Consider the following 16,575-nt stretch of genomic DNA (forward strand, 5'->3'; position numbering starts at 1 on the left):
GGTTAGCAACAATGCTCAGGGAGGCTGTTTATACTAAGGGGTCCAAAGTGTGCCAAGAAAATGTCCCCAACACACCAGGTGGTACACACCAGCAGCCTGAACAGCTGATAGAAAGCAGGATGGATCCATGCTTTCATGTTGTTTACAGCAAATACCATCTGAATGACACATCGGAAATTGAGACTCATCAGACCGGGCACTGTTTTTCTAATCTTCTGTTGTCTAGTTTTGATGAGCCCATGAAAACTCTCACCTCCGTTTCCTGTTCAGAGCTGACAGAAGTGAGTCAGCTAAGAACCTCTGCTGCTGTAGCTCATCTGTTCAATGTGTCATGCATTCAGAGGTACCTACCCTTGCATACATATCAGTTCAAATGCGTTTGGCCATTGTCCTAAGACCTGATCATTGATGCATTTTCAGCTGGAGAACTTCTGCTTATTGGGTATTTTCTCTCTTTCAGACCATTCTCTGTAAACTCTAGAGATGGTTGTGTGCGAAAATCTCAACAGATCAGAACTAAGTCACGAACAAGTGCCTTAAATCAGATTTCTGCTCAGTTTGAACTTCAGCAGGTTGTATTGACTATGCCTAAATGCGCCGCCATGACTGGCTGATAAGATAATATCAATAATTATCAGATGAGAAGGTGAACTTAAGGAAGTGGCTGGTGAGCGTATTACTGGGTCACATACAACTGTACAAGGTTCATAGGTGCTAGATTACTTAAGACAAAAGAAGGGTCACATTAGGCCGCATTAGGGAATGCAGATATGTCAGCCTCACTGTTTTAAAGCGAACAAAGACGCCTCCACTTCTAGAAAAGAAAAGAAAAGTAAAAGGCCGGAGGTCTTAGAGGACTAAGGTGCCCCCTGAAATCTTGCAAAAGAAGACACTGTGTTTCAAATTAGAGGGGAGATGCAAAGGGCAACACTTGTCAAAAAGTGTCACAGTGAAAACAATATTTTTTTTATTTATCAGTGAAATACATTTCACGGTCCTTGAGGGCCTCCCTGTTCCTTCAGAGAACTGAAGCTCTGTATTGAGTAAATAAATCAACTGTCCTCCGACTGTAATCTCTCAATTATGATTCATGATCACCTGAGATAAAGGTGATTATCAGTTTAGGTGAATCTCCTCTTGATCCAGCATAACACACCACACCCTGCATTCTCAAATTCCTGCTCTATACTCTAAGTGCCCTAATTGCTGCATGTTATTTCATTTCAGCCTCTCGCCATGATTTGGAAGCCACACTGATTCTGTCCTTGTTTATGCAGAAATTTTTGGTTCATGAACTACAGGGGCACAGTCGACTGATGACATTTTAAGTCTAAATAAATAGTTTTCTTAATCGTGTTATTTCTTCATAGGAACCTGGGGAAATCTGGGCTGCGTGTCTCCTGTCTGGGGCTCGGTGAGTACAACTAATTAGCATTAGTAAATAATAAAAATCATACGAATCAAAGTGTCAAGTCGCCGCCTCCGTGTGCCTCGGCGTGTAGAGAGAGAACATAAGAGCTAAGCTGAAGGGGACAGGTATTTTTTCTTTCTTTTTATTTAATTCATTCATATAGTTTCACCCGTTTCTAAACCTCATGCATCTTTTATATGTACGGAAAGTCACGAGAGACAACAGAAAGCTGTTTGCAGAGCATTTTTCCTGTTAATATTTAATCAATAGCACTGGTTTCAGCAAACAAGTTGCTCAATTATCACATATATCCAACACACACCACAGGGTAAATACTCTCATTATGACTCATCTTGATAGGACTGTGTTCGTGCGTTAATGCCTATTGTGTGTGGGACAAGTTCCTTGAAAGGGGGACAAAGCGAAGGAGCGGTGCTGCCCAGGCCCAGCAGACAAACTGATTACGTTAATCATAGTGATTTTTTACTTGTAGATTAAGCCACACCACAGCGAGCAGGAGGGAGGAGTAGTGAAGAGAATGAACATTCATCAGCTAAAGGGAATTCGTTTCCCTTCTTTATATCGGCAAGCCTGAGCTACACAGCAGTGCCCTTGAGCAAAACATTGATTCCTCCCTGCACCAGTTTTCTGCAGGGGAAAGGAACCAAAATAATATAATTTCACTGTGAGGATGAAAACACGTCATTTTAGCTTTTTTATTAGGATCAGTGGAAGTTTTGGAAATATAGTTATTCACTCTCTGGAGGGTTAGATGCTGAATCTAAGGGGCCTGTTATCTTAGTTTAGCACAACCACTGGCTTCATATAAGAGCTGAGCTTAGCCAGCTTGTGTTGTATTCAAAGACATACAACTGAGATGTTTTGGGGTTTTTTGCTTATTTGTTTGTTTTAAACTCGCTAGGAAAGTTATGGCTGATGTCATAGATCAGTTGGGAGGTAATGCCATTTTCTCATAGACTTCTATACAATTGGACACACTTTTTCAGCAACTAGGGGTTTTGGCTGCTGTTTGGCTGTTAGATTAACTGTAGGTCTAAATATTGACGTCGCTGTCCTGTACCAGAGTACATCCATCTTTTATATAGGCTCTGTGAGTACAACAGGAAACAAGGAGAATATTTAAAGTATACAGAGCATTTCAGGTCTGGGCACAGTCCCCTTTTAGATGTTCTTTCCAGTGTTTGTGCAAAGCTACATTGACCAATAGCTGGTGACACCTTCACTATACTGTAAAGACACGGGTGATAATAACCCTCTCCTCAAACTCTTGGCAACAAAATGTTTTTCCTTAATGTGTTGGATACAGACGGTCAGACTGGGCTAATCACATTTTTATGCAGCAATGTAATGCATTACCGTGCTAAATATAGTAGTCACACTGCAGTTATAATTATGTTGTTAGTTTACAATGGCTCTTCAATTATCTGCACAAATGGTGAATAGAAAGAAAAATAATTTTTCTTCCAGCACTACAATCAGCTGACTTTTTTCGTGTACAGGGAGGAGGACAAAGGGGAACTTCTGAGAAGTGATGATATGAACATTATTATTTTTTATTTCAGAAAAGGACAAGAGGATGATGATTAAAATGCAAACTGCATTCAGGATAGAAACAACTCCATTATTATTGCTAATGCTTAATGAAGTCAGCTAATGCTAATGGTACTGCGGTTGTGTCTTTTTGCAGAGGTATTTGCCTACAAAGAGGGATGAATGGTTAACAACTGGGGTGGAATAGGGAAGGGAATGATAGCAGAGCTCACCAGGAATCGAAGAACTGCAAAAAAAACCCATTAAAGATTAAAAAAAAATCACTTCACTTCACCTCTTTCAGTGTTAGAACTTCACTCCTCTCTGTGGCTAGCTGACAGAGCAACGCGCTAATCTACACAGACAGCATGCTAATGCAAAGCTAGCGAAGAACCATGCGTAGTATAAAAGATAGACGTAGCTACCGTGATGTCACTGCTGAGTCCAAAAACTGTACGGAAAATGTTTACAAAGGTCAAGACAGAAAGCTGTTTCGCATCAGTGTCTGCAGGACCAGAAGTAATTTTGCAACAAGATCTATTGCCATCTGGTGGCCTTCAAATAGTTTTGTAGCTGTGTTTTTAAAACTAACCTGCACATAACAATTTAATTGATTTTTTTCTTCTTTTTGGTCAGTGCCAGTTTTAAAAAAATCAGGCTGAGCCAACACCAGCCTGGTGTTATACTTCTGACGCACTTGGCTACAGATTTTACACCAGCTTTTCAATTATTTCTTATTAGTGGGCGATAGTGACAAGCTTTATGTGACAGGAGCAGGCAAGAGAAAACTGAGACAACAGATAAATTCTAACAATAGCTGTCTTCATCCTATACTAAAGAAGGACAGAGACTCTAAGGGTGTCTGTCTACAGTATAGACAAGATTGCTGCACATCAGTGCAGTCCACAGATGTTTAATAGATTGCATACTGGATTTCACAAGCAGGGTGTGGATTATTCAGTTTTCATTGGTATAAAAGAAGCCTTTGTTCCCACTTCAGGAATCTGCTTCAGGTCAGCAAAACCAAGAATTTTATGCTTAAATAAAGTTTGGGGAATTGTTCTCAGTTCATCAGCCTTAATACAACATCTGCTATATATTAATAAGTAACAAAATGTTGATGTTAAATGCTGTAAAAAAGTATTTGCCCCCATTTTTATTTGTCACACTTAAATGTTTCAGATAATCAAAATCATCATTTATTCCAAAGATTGATGGTTTCATTTATTAAGGGGAAAATAGCTATCCAAATCCACCTGGCCCAGTGGGAAAAACTGATTACCACCCAAACCTAATAACTGGTTGTGCCACTCTTGGCAGCAAGAACTGCAGTCAAGCATTTGTGATTACTGACAATGAGTCTTTCTCATTTCTGTGGAGGAACTCTTTGCAGAATTGTTTTAATTCAGCCTCACTGGAGGGTTTTCAAGCATGAACGGATTGTTCAAGGTCATGCCAAAGCATCTCACTCCGTCCTCTGACGTCCTCTGTCTGGAAATGGGACACTTCAAAACCTTCATAATCTTATTTCTTAGACATTCAGAGGTGGACTTGCGTGTGTGATTACTGCTCAACCCAAGCAAGCTTGAGCTTCCAGACACAAAGTGATGGCCGGACATTCTCCTTCAGGATTTTCTGGTAGAGAAGGACAGAATTTATTCTGTTTCTGTTTCCATCATTTAATGCAAGTTGTCCAGCTCCTGAAGAAGCAAAGAAGCCCCAGACTGTCAAACTATGACCAACATATTTGACTGTTGGCAGGATTTGTTTTGTATGAAATGATGTATAAATTTTATGCATATGTAATGGGGATTTAACCTTTCAAAAATGTTCAGTTTTTATCTCATCAGTCCACAGATTATTTTCCTAAAAGTCTTAGGTGTCATCAAGTTGTTTTCACAAATGTGAGATGAGCCTTTGTGTCTTTTTTGATTAGCAGCAGTTTTCTCTTACTGCTGATCAAAAAAGGAGGACATTTCTGCACAGTCCCTCTCTTGATTGAGACAAGTGAGGCCTGCAGTTCTTTTTGTTCTTTTTTGACCTCCTGGATGAGTCGGTCTGGCCTCTGCTGGGAAGGTTCACCACTGTTCCAGATTTTCTACATTTGAGGATAATGGCTCTCGCTGTGGTTCACTGAGTCCCAAAGCCTTGGAAATGTCATAGTAACCCTTTCCAGACCAATAGATGTCAGTGAAGTGTTTATCGACTGTTTTTTGACGTGTTGTTTTTTGAGACTTTTTGCTGACTTCACTTTGTCAGTCAGGTTCTATTTAAGTGATTTCTTGATCCAACAGGTGCCACAGTAATCAGCTCTGTGATACGGCAAGTGAAAATGAACTCAGCTTTCGAAAAACATGTGGTTAATCAAAGTTATTTCATGCTTTAACAAAGGTGGGGACATTTATTTTTTACACTTTGCCCTTAAATAAATGCCCTGAAATCATAACTTAATTGCATTTTGTATTTATCATTATATTTGTTTAATGATCTGAAACATTTCAGTGTGAAAACAAGAAAGGTGCAAATACTTTTTCATGGCACTGTAAGACAGAAAGGGCAGGCTTTGGTCAATCTAAAGATACAAATACTTGAATACGTGGCTTCTACTTTTTAACTTGTTGCATTACATCGGTTACCTTGCTTATGTTAAGTGGAAAAAATCATGCTTAGATCAGGCTGTGGTATGACTCATTTCATTTACAAGTTTGAAAGCAACTATGTGCGCGCAATATCATACTGAGCACACAGGTAGTTCAGTACAAAATACTTTTATTTTTTACAGTGTAAATCATCTTTTAAAGTGTGCGTGTTTTTGTGTGCTTGCGTGGTGTGCTTTTAACATGCCCTGTGTGCACCAACCTTTTGCAGAAACTAATCAGAAAAAGAAATATCCAGACAAATAATCACACATGAGTCCAAGTTGACTTTTCCTGTGAAAGTTTTTACTCTATGCTTCAGGAGATATGCAGGTTTGCAGTGGATGGATGGATAGATAGGTCTGCCGTTTAATGCAAACACACACAGGAACTCCCCCCAAACCCTACAACACCTCAAGGATCCCACCTAAAAACACAGTGCATTACACGACAATGCTTGTCGCTCTCCTTTAAACTGTTTTTAAACTGCAAATCTGTACACATGGCATAATGGAGTCATTTCTCTTTTAATCTGTAGTGACATTTGTCTGTGACGGCCTTCGGGCAGAAAGCATTTTGTCATGTCTCCATGCCAAAAATGTCAAATTATTAATTAGAAGACACTATGAGTGACTTTTACATGCAAAAGGTCGTCTATGTTGTTGTTTGTTACAAATATTTTATGATGGCTTTCCCCCCACAGGAACATGGGTAACATTTGGAGGTCAGATCTCTGACGAGGTAAGACTTCATGTCAGATCCATCAATCAGCTGACACACCTCCTTTTCTCAGATTAGACATATAACTTGATCATTTTTCTATTAAACATTATATCTGTTCCCAATCTGCAGCATTTTCCTTTTTAAAGAATACAGAAAAAGATATTTGGGGTATTTAGAGTAGTTAAATCAGTAGCATCAGAGTAGCTTCTGCTACATTGTTTATTTACTCCTTAAATATGCAGTATTATTCATGCTCTATTTTAGACTCAGCTAGACCCAAATGCAACAAGTAAAACCATTTACAAAAAACAATTTGTGGCCCCAATGGGAGTAATTTAGTGTAACTGGATATAAAATGGTGTGGGTGTGAGACCACAGTTATCATTCTGGTATCAATTTCCCAATATCACGGCAAGCTGCTACAGTAAGTCCCTCGTGGCTCTACCAAAGCCAAGTAATCAGATCCTATTTCTCTCACAGGATAAGCAAAAGACCTCTCCCAGTGTCCTGCTCTGGCCTTAGATGGGAGAAAATACTGAAGTGGGGACATCTTATCATTGCTTATAAAACACAAGGGCTAAGAGAGGCACAAACAAAACAAAATAAGAGCTTGGTACAGGCAGAGGAGGTCCTCACGACTAAACTGGCCTTTCAAACGTCGTCCTCTGAATAAAGAGCAAGAAGTAGGTCAAAAAGTGTGGGAAATACACTGCGCAGTAAACAGCTTTAATCAACAAGCAGACTGTACAGTTTCCTGGAGGATGTGCATTTCAACAGTAAACAGACGTACACTCCTTTCTTCAGGGAATTTCCCGCCTTTTTGAAGTGTAATTTGGTTATTATTTATAGAAGTGCCTTATGCCACACTGAGCTTCATGAGGAAACTTTTCTTGCCTGTGTCAGGTGGCAGAGCAGCTGATGACTATCGCCTACGAGAGCGGGGTCAACCTCTTCGACACAGCCGAGGTCTACTCCGGGGGGAAGTGAGTGATGTCTCCCATTTGTAATCACACTACTACTTTTGGTCCTGTTAGCTTTTTTCTTCCACAGGACAAAAGATGTTAACAAGGTTTAGGCCCTGACCAGGAATAATGCACCTGAGGAAGCCAAAAATGAAAGGTAGCCGTGACTCTAAAGTGATTTACATAATCTTATTCAACACTGGAGGCTCCGCATTATGTTCACAGCTCAATTTACCTCGCCTGGGCATCGTCTGTGTGAATAATGCGGAGCACAGTGGAGTTTTACGGGGATGAATATTCATTTTAAAGGTCGCTGGTGAAATTCAGGCGCACAGTACAGGAGGCATTTACCCATTATCTTGGGCTCCTTCTGATTTTTAATCAGGCATTCATGGTGCAGATTTGTGGCAGATAACACACTTACAATGCTGCAAGAGAACTGGAAGTCTGGGATCTAATCATATTATCTCTTGTGTTTTTCTTTACAGAGCAGAGATAATCCTGGGAAACATCATCAAGAAAAAGTGCTGGAGGTAAAGTGTTGTGTCTCAACAAAGCGAAAAGAATCCAAGAATGTGTTTTTGATTGCATATGCACTGTATCGCTGAACATACAGCATGCCAAAACGCAAACATCTCACAAACAGGTGTGTGTATATTAAGCACATGCCATTTAAAATTCACAGGCTTTAAATTGCTGCTATATGAGCATTCGCTCTTGTGAAAGGGTTTTCCACAAGATTTCGGAGCTTCGTTCCAGGGATTTTCAACCATTCAAGAGCATCAGAGTTAACAGGCACTGACATGGGTGATAACACCTGATTCACAGCTGGCACTTCAGTTTATCACAAAGGTCCCTCCACGTGGGAAACTGTCCTTGCATATGGAGCACTTACTTTTTGAAATATAAAAGAATTAAACAAAACTGTTGGCACCTAAAGCAGTCCCCATGCATCCTCATGGACTATAGCTTCAAGATGAGTCATTTCACCATCACTTGTCATTTTGAATCCAGATTTTACTGCGAAATTCCACGCTCATCGGCTACCGATTTGTCAGTCACAAGCTGGTAGCTAATGAGTGCCAAAATTTAGAGAATAAACTTGATGCAACCGAGACCATAAAGTCAGCGGCAGCGTTACAGAGGTCCTGGCAGAGCTCCGTTTTCCCGTAGACTTTCTACTGAGGTTTTGCAGACACAGCTTGTTGGCCATTTTGGACTTTTATGCTGAGAGTGCAGGATTAAATGACTAAGGCCCCAGTCACATAGGCCTAGAAGCCTTGAGACTGGTGAGTAACCATCTGGCAACCACCTGTCATGTGGGAAAAATTTGAATTCCCCAATTGGTTGCAAAAGGAAGCTGATGGCAGCTGGTGGGAAAATGACTGCTAAAGCCCCAGTCACACAGGTCTAGGGACCAGTCAATGGCCCCAATTTTTCCCTTGTGTCCCACCTCCCTGTAATTGCCTTGGTCACTAACAGCTGCAGTCATCTACAGTTTGGATGGAAGTGACGGCCAAATACTGTCTAGCTAGTCTCTCAGCATAAAAGAGTGACACAAACAGGAAAAGTTTCATCTTTTGACACATGTTGGCTGCAGCTCTGGGCAACAATTTTTACTAAGAAGGCAAACCTTCTCCATTTCTGGAGGATTTGTTCTACCACTTGGCTAGTAATTAGCGAGATGTTTTCATAGATAAACATGAAAACATAAGCATCCTTACTGCTACTGTAAATGTCCTGATATTATCCCAGTATAAGCATGTTTTGAGGTTTAGCATTTAATACCTAAATCTGCTAAAATATACCGATGAGCAAGTGTTGTTAACTTTGTAGGAACCTATAGTTGCAAACCAAAATAGTGCAAAAAGATTAGGTAGAAAGTAATTGTTATTATTTTCTTCCTTATTCCTTCAGTTGAATTGCAGCCCCTCAGTTCTATCCTGGGACCCTTGTTGTAAATGATTTCAAACATGCTTTTAGTGGAGGTAGGCATGGTTAGCGAACCACATGAAGCAGCCTAATAATTCTGGTGTACAAAATGCACAAAATGTTTGTGTTTATCTGTTTTCAAGCTTTGTGTATTGGTGACATTAGTTAGTTCAATGTTGAGAACATGCATCCATGCCTCCCACGTTAAGTGGAAAATTTTCAAGCAACATTAATTCACTTGATATATTATATAAATCAATTCATTAAATGAAAGTGTAAACTTGACAAATTTGCTCATGTCAAATCAAAACAGATGCTGGTGAGCGTGAACTGTAGCTCCACCACAGAAAACATATATTCCGCTCTGCTGCATGCACTGCCGAGAGAAAACCCAGTTATGCGCGTCACCCCTTTTAACTGCTCACGCCAGCTCTCTGCCCGACCTCACCTCAGCTGTGGACCTGTTTAAATTATTGATCATTCAAGCATGGCGGGTGGGTTATAGTGAGGGAGCTGTCTTGCTAGAATTCAAAGAAAAAAAGAGTCACCCTGTGGTCATTATACTCTATGACTTACTCGATGTTTGAAGTGCAGTGTAGGATGGAAGGCAGCTGACATAAATATAGTTGATTGCACTGATTTGTACACATAGGCAGATTTCATCATGCTCACATGCAGGTATGGTCATATACATATCATCTTTTTGAGAACACCTTTTTTTAATGGTCTTTTGATGCGTCTGACGGTCTTCCTGCAGGAGATCCAGTCTGGTGATCACCACAAAGCTGTACTGGGGAGGAAAGTAAGTATGTGTTCATACATATTTATCCATGTGTCCAGCAGGTGGGTTTTCTTTCTCAGACAGTCAGGCCATCTCACATACACGAGCCTATTCTTTAAAACGTTGCCTCCAGCTGCAGCGAGCGTGACACAGATGACACAGAGCGCAAGGACACAGATGTGGAGGACAAAATGACAGCATGTCTCAACCCCTTTTCCTTACTCTTCTAGCCACCCTCAGCTTTCTTGCCAAACTGCCCAAAGTCATAGCTGCTTCTGCTGTCACGCTAAAATATTCTCAGTCTGCATTAGTAGCCATCTGTATCTAAAAGTCTTCTGGCCATGGGTACATCCACATACTGTTTGACTATTCTTACACGGCTAAGAACACTAGAGCCAAGCCTCAATTGTGTAAATTTAATTAAAACTCATCCTCTCTGAATTCTGTCAAGGTATTTCAAATCTCTCCAACACAGATGGATTTAAAGAACAACTGCTTAACCCCCAGCTGAGTGAGCTACGAGACTGTCTCACAGCTCGCTTGTCAAACATCAGTTCACCCCAGGATGCCTGGATATTTGCAAGATTCATATTTCCTCTCTATGGCGTTTCTTCAGTCTTTTGCACAAAAAGTAACAATAACATGGAGGAAGGATGGCATGCATTGTGTTTGAAGTGCGTTTATATCCCATAAGCACTCTGGAAAAACCATAGGAAACAGGGAGGAAGAAAACGAAAGTGTGAAATGAAGCAAGGCGAGAAGTAAGGCAAGTCGCGGGCATCTGAACAAAAACAAACACGCTGGAGCAGAAACAGACGAGAGGAACAAAGTGGAAAAGGAAAATGCAGGGGTGGGGAAAATCTTTAAGTGCCTGAGTAAACACAAGTGAGCCTACAGACAAGTCATTGGAAAGCAGTTAGCGCCACTGTTACCAGTGTCATTTCCAAATGAACCAGCAGCTGTTTTTAGCAAAACAACTCCCAGAAATGATGTGTGGGCTACACTACACACTTATCAATGCATGTCTGACAATTTATCAACCAGCTGAACATAGTGACCCATTTAATATCTATATTCCTAAACTGGGGCAGCACGGTGGTGTGGTAGTTAGTGCCACTGCACTCACAGCAAGACGGTCTTCTGTGTATAGTGTGTGCATCTTCTCTCCATGTGTGCGTGGGATCTCTCCAGGCACTCTGGCTTCCTCTCACAGTCCAAAGACAAGCATGTTAGCTTCATTGGTGACTCTAAACTGGCAGTCTCTATGGGTTAGCCCTGCAATAGCTTAGCGACCTGTCCAAGGAGTAATTCGCCAACCAAACTATGACAGCTGGGATAGGCAAAAGCCCAACGGCTACTCTGAATAAGATATGTGGAGGAAGATGGATGGATCCTTAAAAATTCCAAACAATAAGTAAAAATACACAGTAAGAATATAAAGTTGAGTTTAAGCAAATGTAAAAATGCTACAGTTGTCTTAAGGGAACATGTACATATGCATCAAAAGTGCAGATTGTCTCCTTTCAGAATTGTACTAATTCTAAAATACTGATACATCCACGTGAAAGGAGCTTTATGTTATCCCGACTCACTGCAAAACTTGCAGAGCAATAGGTGGCTGCAGTGTCATAACACTGTATCACACAGTGTTATGATGCAGTCTAAAGTTGAAAATGGAATAAGTGTTGCATAAACTACAAGTACTGCTATATAAATATAATACTGAGTAGTGCTGCAGTCAAAGAAAATCACAGACTGAAATCAGACAAACGAGGGAAAAACTCTGCATGCTATCTCTAAATTACTTTGTGCACTGATTGCAATTTACCTGCTGGCCTTATTGGTCTAAACAAGTCCTAAATAGGCACAGAAAAATCAGGCATTTGCTTCTGTGCTCAGTGAGAAGCCATGAGAAAAATCAGAGGTGATCAGGACAGACACTGCAAACAAACTGCAAAGTTTGTTCTGGAGCTGCTTCAATTCGCGAGAGCTGTGAAGTAATGAAGAGTATGCGCTGACACCCCTGACATGTACTTCTTTCCCTCCTGTTGCAGAGCGGAGACAGAGAGAGGCCTCAACAGAAAACACATCATTGAAGGTAACAAGTCAATTTCCTTCCCTCTGCTTTGTCCTTCACATCACCCCACCAGTCGGAGCCCCGCTGCACTCCTCTAATCTCCCTCTTTTATCTCTTTTCCTCATCCCTCTTTGTTCCAGCCTCCGTCGCTTCTCGCCTTTTTGATATGAACACAGCTGAATTTGAAAGCCGTACTAACCAGTGGTGCATTAGGCACTCGCAGATGTATCGTCTTCTTGTAATACCTCCACAGGTGTCTGTCTAGGAAACTGTTGCATCATTTAATAGTGCTGTCCAGACTGTCTCCCCTGTCAGCCCCTTTAAAAAGAGCTAGGGCCTTGATGAGACTCATAACAATAAACTTTAGCTCTCATACCCTTGGCTCGATCCACCCCGCTTCCCAAACAATTTGCCATCCGATTCACAGCGCAATGCACCTCCTGCAGTGACTCAGCTCTCTGCCACATTATTAACATTCACTGCAGCTGCAGAAACTCTCCCCCAAACGAGAAATGGGGAATGCGCTAAGAAAGGGTTGGAAGAGAAGGACAGAGAGTACAAAAGAGAAAATGGGGTGAAAGCCAACATAAGCATAAGCGGTATTAGCAAAGATGAATCCATTTGGCTGTCCATGTAATTGTAAGAGAAAGGTGCAGCATCCCTGCCATAAGTGGAGAGGAACATTTCATCAAAGTCTAATAAACTGACTGAGCGAAACATCTGCTGCCATCATCTTCCTCACTACAGGCTGCCACAGCAGGCCTGCCATTTGACTGGACTGAAGTGATGTTCAGGGGTGTATATGATAGGGTGTAAAAACCTAATGATCAGCGAAAGAGAGAGCCGCAGAACATTTTCTTGCATCAATGTGACGATGCAAGAAAAATCAAGGTCTCTTTAGAGTCATCCTCACAGGAAAAAGACAGCTTCAGCATTTTATAAGGCTCTTTCACAGAAAACACAATTGAAGGCATTCTTCTATCCCAGATGCCAATACAGTAGCTTTGTTGTTCCACATCTTTTTTCCCGATCCAAAAATAGACTCCTTTCACAGCCAGTGAACTCCTGCTAATCCACGAGACAGCAGAAACCTCTCGTGATGACGGTGCAGGCTCAGATTAGGATCCGTGTAATGGGTGTTTCTGGGATTGTGGGAGTGCAAACGACAGAAGAAGGAATAAGTGACTGTGATGGTAGGAGGGAGAGTATAACTCTCAGCTGGGATTAGTGGGTGATGATGAAGCCTGTGGTACTAATCTGCCACGCACACACGCGCTTACTCAAAAGCGCGAGAGTGTCTTTTGCCTCGACTCCCTGTTACTCTCCTGTCGTCTTGTGCGACAGTCTCTTGTGTGCGCTTTTCTTCTTTCATCTGGTCTTCTGTGTGTGTGCGTGAGTGGAGGCCGATCTGCTCGCAATACTTTGTTGCCGTCACTTATCCTCTCCTCAGCATACAGTGTTACTCCTCTAACAAATACTGAGTGCGACCTTTCCTCTGATCCCTCGTCTTTCTGATCAGGCTCTAGGCTTTGAATTGTTTGGTTCCTCCACCAGCTGCCAGCAGCATTTATTTATGTAACAATAAGAAAGGATTGCACAGGTGTTTTTTTTTTTTATCTAAGAGAAGGTGCCTGCGAGCTTGGTTTGACAGTGATTAACTCTGAAAATAGTTCTGAACCTTATAAATTACAATTTTGAATCAAAACTGATTCCTGTTTGTGCAGTGGAAATGGTGGCAGGTGCATAAAACTTACAGCTGAGTAGTTGTGACAGTAATTAAATTAGAAAATATGTATTGATTACAGCTATTCCTGTGAAGTGAGCAATGTGTTCTATACATCTTTTATATGCATGTTTGATTTTTAGAAATCAGAGTAAAGTGCTAAGTAAAGCTATCAAACTTTGTGAGTGAACAGCATTGGCATCTTCATTCACTGTCACGCTGAAAATATAGCCACTGCCAATCAGATGCCAGATGATATTGCACTGTGGATAAAAATCACAGTGCTGTCAGTTTTGGTAAGTTTTACAAAATGAAGTGAAATGAATTCCCAAACCATGACTGAGCTTCCAGCGTGTTTTACAGATGCCTGTAAACACTCACTGTTACACCTCTATCCTGATGTCCTCCATACAAAGTGATGATGGTTTGAACAGAAAGTTTGGATACACTCTGGATTTACTCCATAAGACCTGTTGCTACTGATTTTCAGATATATCATAGCCTTTTCTCCCCATTTCCCATCTTGGCAGCCACTCTTCCACTGAGTCTATTTCTGACTGGACATGACTTTCAGATACTGTTCATCTGCTGTACAGTTTAATACATAATACAGTTTTATGTCTGTGAAACTGTTATCTTTGGCATTTTTTTCTAGATTAAACTAAAGGAATTGGAATGTGTATTCATAATATGTATTTTTGCAGTAGGCTGCTAGAACCAAAGTGCCAGAAGATATAGTTTAAAATAATTCATGTGTTACATGTAGACACCATACTAATTCATCTTTTGAGTTAGGTCCCCCTTTTAATGCCTGTCAGCTAGTCTGCGTTAGTTCCATGTTTGTGTGTTCATGTCTTTTGTTTGGATCTTTAATCTTTTCTTGTTTTGGGTTCTGGTTGGACTTTGTCATTCTTTGGGTTCTGGATTCTGCTTAGACTTATTTCTGACTACCTGTGTCCTGCATTTGGACCCACATCTCTTAATTACCAGCCTGTTAAGCCCTGAAGTATAACGAATCAGCATTTTCATTTATAAAAATTTTCTTTCAAACATCATCTTTTCTTATTTTATTAAAACAAAAGGGCAACAAAAACATCCAAAGGTTTAACTATGTGAATCTTGACACTACAATGTGCCACTAAGATTATTGATATAAATTATGGCTTATTCCAATCATCTGTTTAGCACTCATGCTCACACTGTCAATATTTACTGGAACATACAGAGTACTACCATAGCTAATTATTATATTACTGCAACTGGAGCTGACTTCTGCTGCAGCAAGTCAGGATGACGGCCATGACGAAAGCAAATTAACAAAACTAAAAACGAAAACTGAGCCGTGTCCTTTGTCTTTAAATGGCCACAAAGCCTCCTCGAGCTGGATCAAAGCTGCAGCAGGCCAGATGCAGCTGGAAGGCTCTGAGTCACATGTGGCCAACTGTCACTTTGTCATGTTTACGAACATGTTGAGCTCAAACCCCCCAGGAGCCACTTCACCTTATTATTATTGTTTTTGCCTTTTACCTGACATAACTGTGACTTTTGAATGCATTTGAATATCCCTTGTTCTTTTGAAGCTGGCACCCCTACCAGCTAAGCATGTCGCTGTCGCGGTGTTGGCTAAAAAGTGAAAATAAAAAATGATCTCTCTTTTCTGCAGATGTAGGTCACACTCTATGTATCCTTGCACATGCCCATTTATTTCACCATTATAAGAAGGACACCCAGGACTCATGGTTCCTATTAACTGTCTTCTTTTATTAGAACCCAAACCTCTCTCTCTAAACCTGGCTTATGTCTTCTCACTCTAGGTTTAAAGGGCTCCCTCCAGAGGATGCAACTCGAGTATGTGGATGTGGTCTTTGCCAACCGGACAGACACCAATACCCCCATGGAGGGTAAGTGATTGCCAACCCAGACTTCATGGGGCTGTTGGGGGGGAGTTGAGCCAGCGACAATACATGTTGTTCTGTAACATGAGAGGGTGAGAAATTCTGATGAAGCCGCTGCCCGTACTGGACCGGCGGCCTTTGGCTTTGACCAAAAGGGGGGTTTGTTTTTGCGGTCAGGTTTATGTGTTTTTCCTCTGACATATCCCCGAACATATTACAAGTAATATGACAATCTTTCCTCGTCTCTCTTCCCTCTATTTTAGTCCACCAGTCTCCCTCTATTTCTCTTCTGTCTCAGCGGGATCGCTAGCTTCCACATGGTCTCCAAACTGCACCCGCTCCCAGCCCTCCCTGCTCTTCAGAAGCAGGATTATCCGGCCCCTATGGGGGAAGCTGGTGTATTTTTGGGTTGGTCTCACTAGATACAAGCCCTACTGAGTGCTATTTTTCTTTAACGCTCTTGCGCTTCCTTTCCCACACATCTACCTTATGTTACCACCATTTATTTCTTTTAGACACTTCCAGTTTCTTACTCTATTATCTCTCCCTTGCCATGTGGGCATCACAGATACTTGAGCCCCTTTTCTGTCTTTCCACACAAACTCTCAAACCACAGGTAGTATTTCTTTCCTCTTTACCCCCCTCCTCCTTCCCCCTTCGCTTCCACCCGTGGGAGCCAACAGACTGTGGGAGGCCTGTCTGTCATAGCGATCGTTCCAGGGTCCTTGCTGTCACTGGTACCAGTGGCTGGTGACTAGCAGGCAGACCCCGCAGCCTTCTCTATCAAACCTTTTAGTCTTTTGCCCCCTGCAGATGAAGTCTCTTCAGCTCATGTCAAGAACTGTGATCTGATTGAGAGTCTGACAAGATGATAGGAAGTGAAC

General features: G+C 41.4%; 1 protein-coding gene across 6 annotated transcripts in view; it reads left to right on the forward strand.

Annotated features, from left to right (window-relative positions):
- The window catches only part of kcnab1b (potassium voltage-gated channel subfamily A regulatory beta subunit 1b), a gene marked incomplete at its 5' end in the record, with an annotated part of 65,504 nt that overhangs the window by 41,342 nt on the left and 7,587 nt on the right, over positions 1-16,575 (forward strand). For all 6 annotated transcript variants that reach the window (XM_082514368.1, XM_082514366.1, XM_082514363.1 and 3 more), the window contains 7 exons: positions 1,371-1,414; positions 6,302-6,339; positions 7,225-7,304; positions 7,772-7,816; positions 9,973-10,017; positions 12,051-12,094; positions 15,611-15,697. In XM_082514368.1, coding sequence (XP_082370494.1) covers positions 1,371-1,414; positions 6,302-6,339; positions 7,225-7,304; positions 7,772-7,816; positions 9,973-10,017; positions 12,051-12,094; positions 15,611-15,697 — 383 coding nt within the window. The remainder of the gene's footprint in view (positions 1-1,370; positions 1,415-6,301; positions 6,340-7,224; positions 7,305-7,771; positions 7,817-9,972; positions 10,018-12,050; positions 12,095-15,610; positions 15,698-16,575) is intronic.

Source organism: Aulonocara stuartgranti (assembly GCF_965226115.1).
Source record: "Aulonocara stuartgranti genome assembly, chromosome: 18".
NCBI classification, from domain to species: Eukaryota; Metazoa; Chordata; class Actinopteri; order Cichliformes; family Cichlidae; genus Aulonocara; species Aulonocara stuartgranti.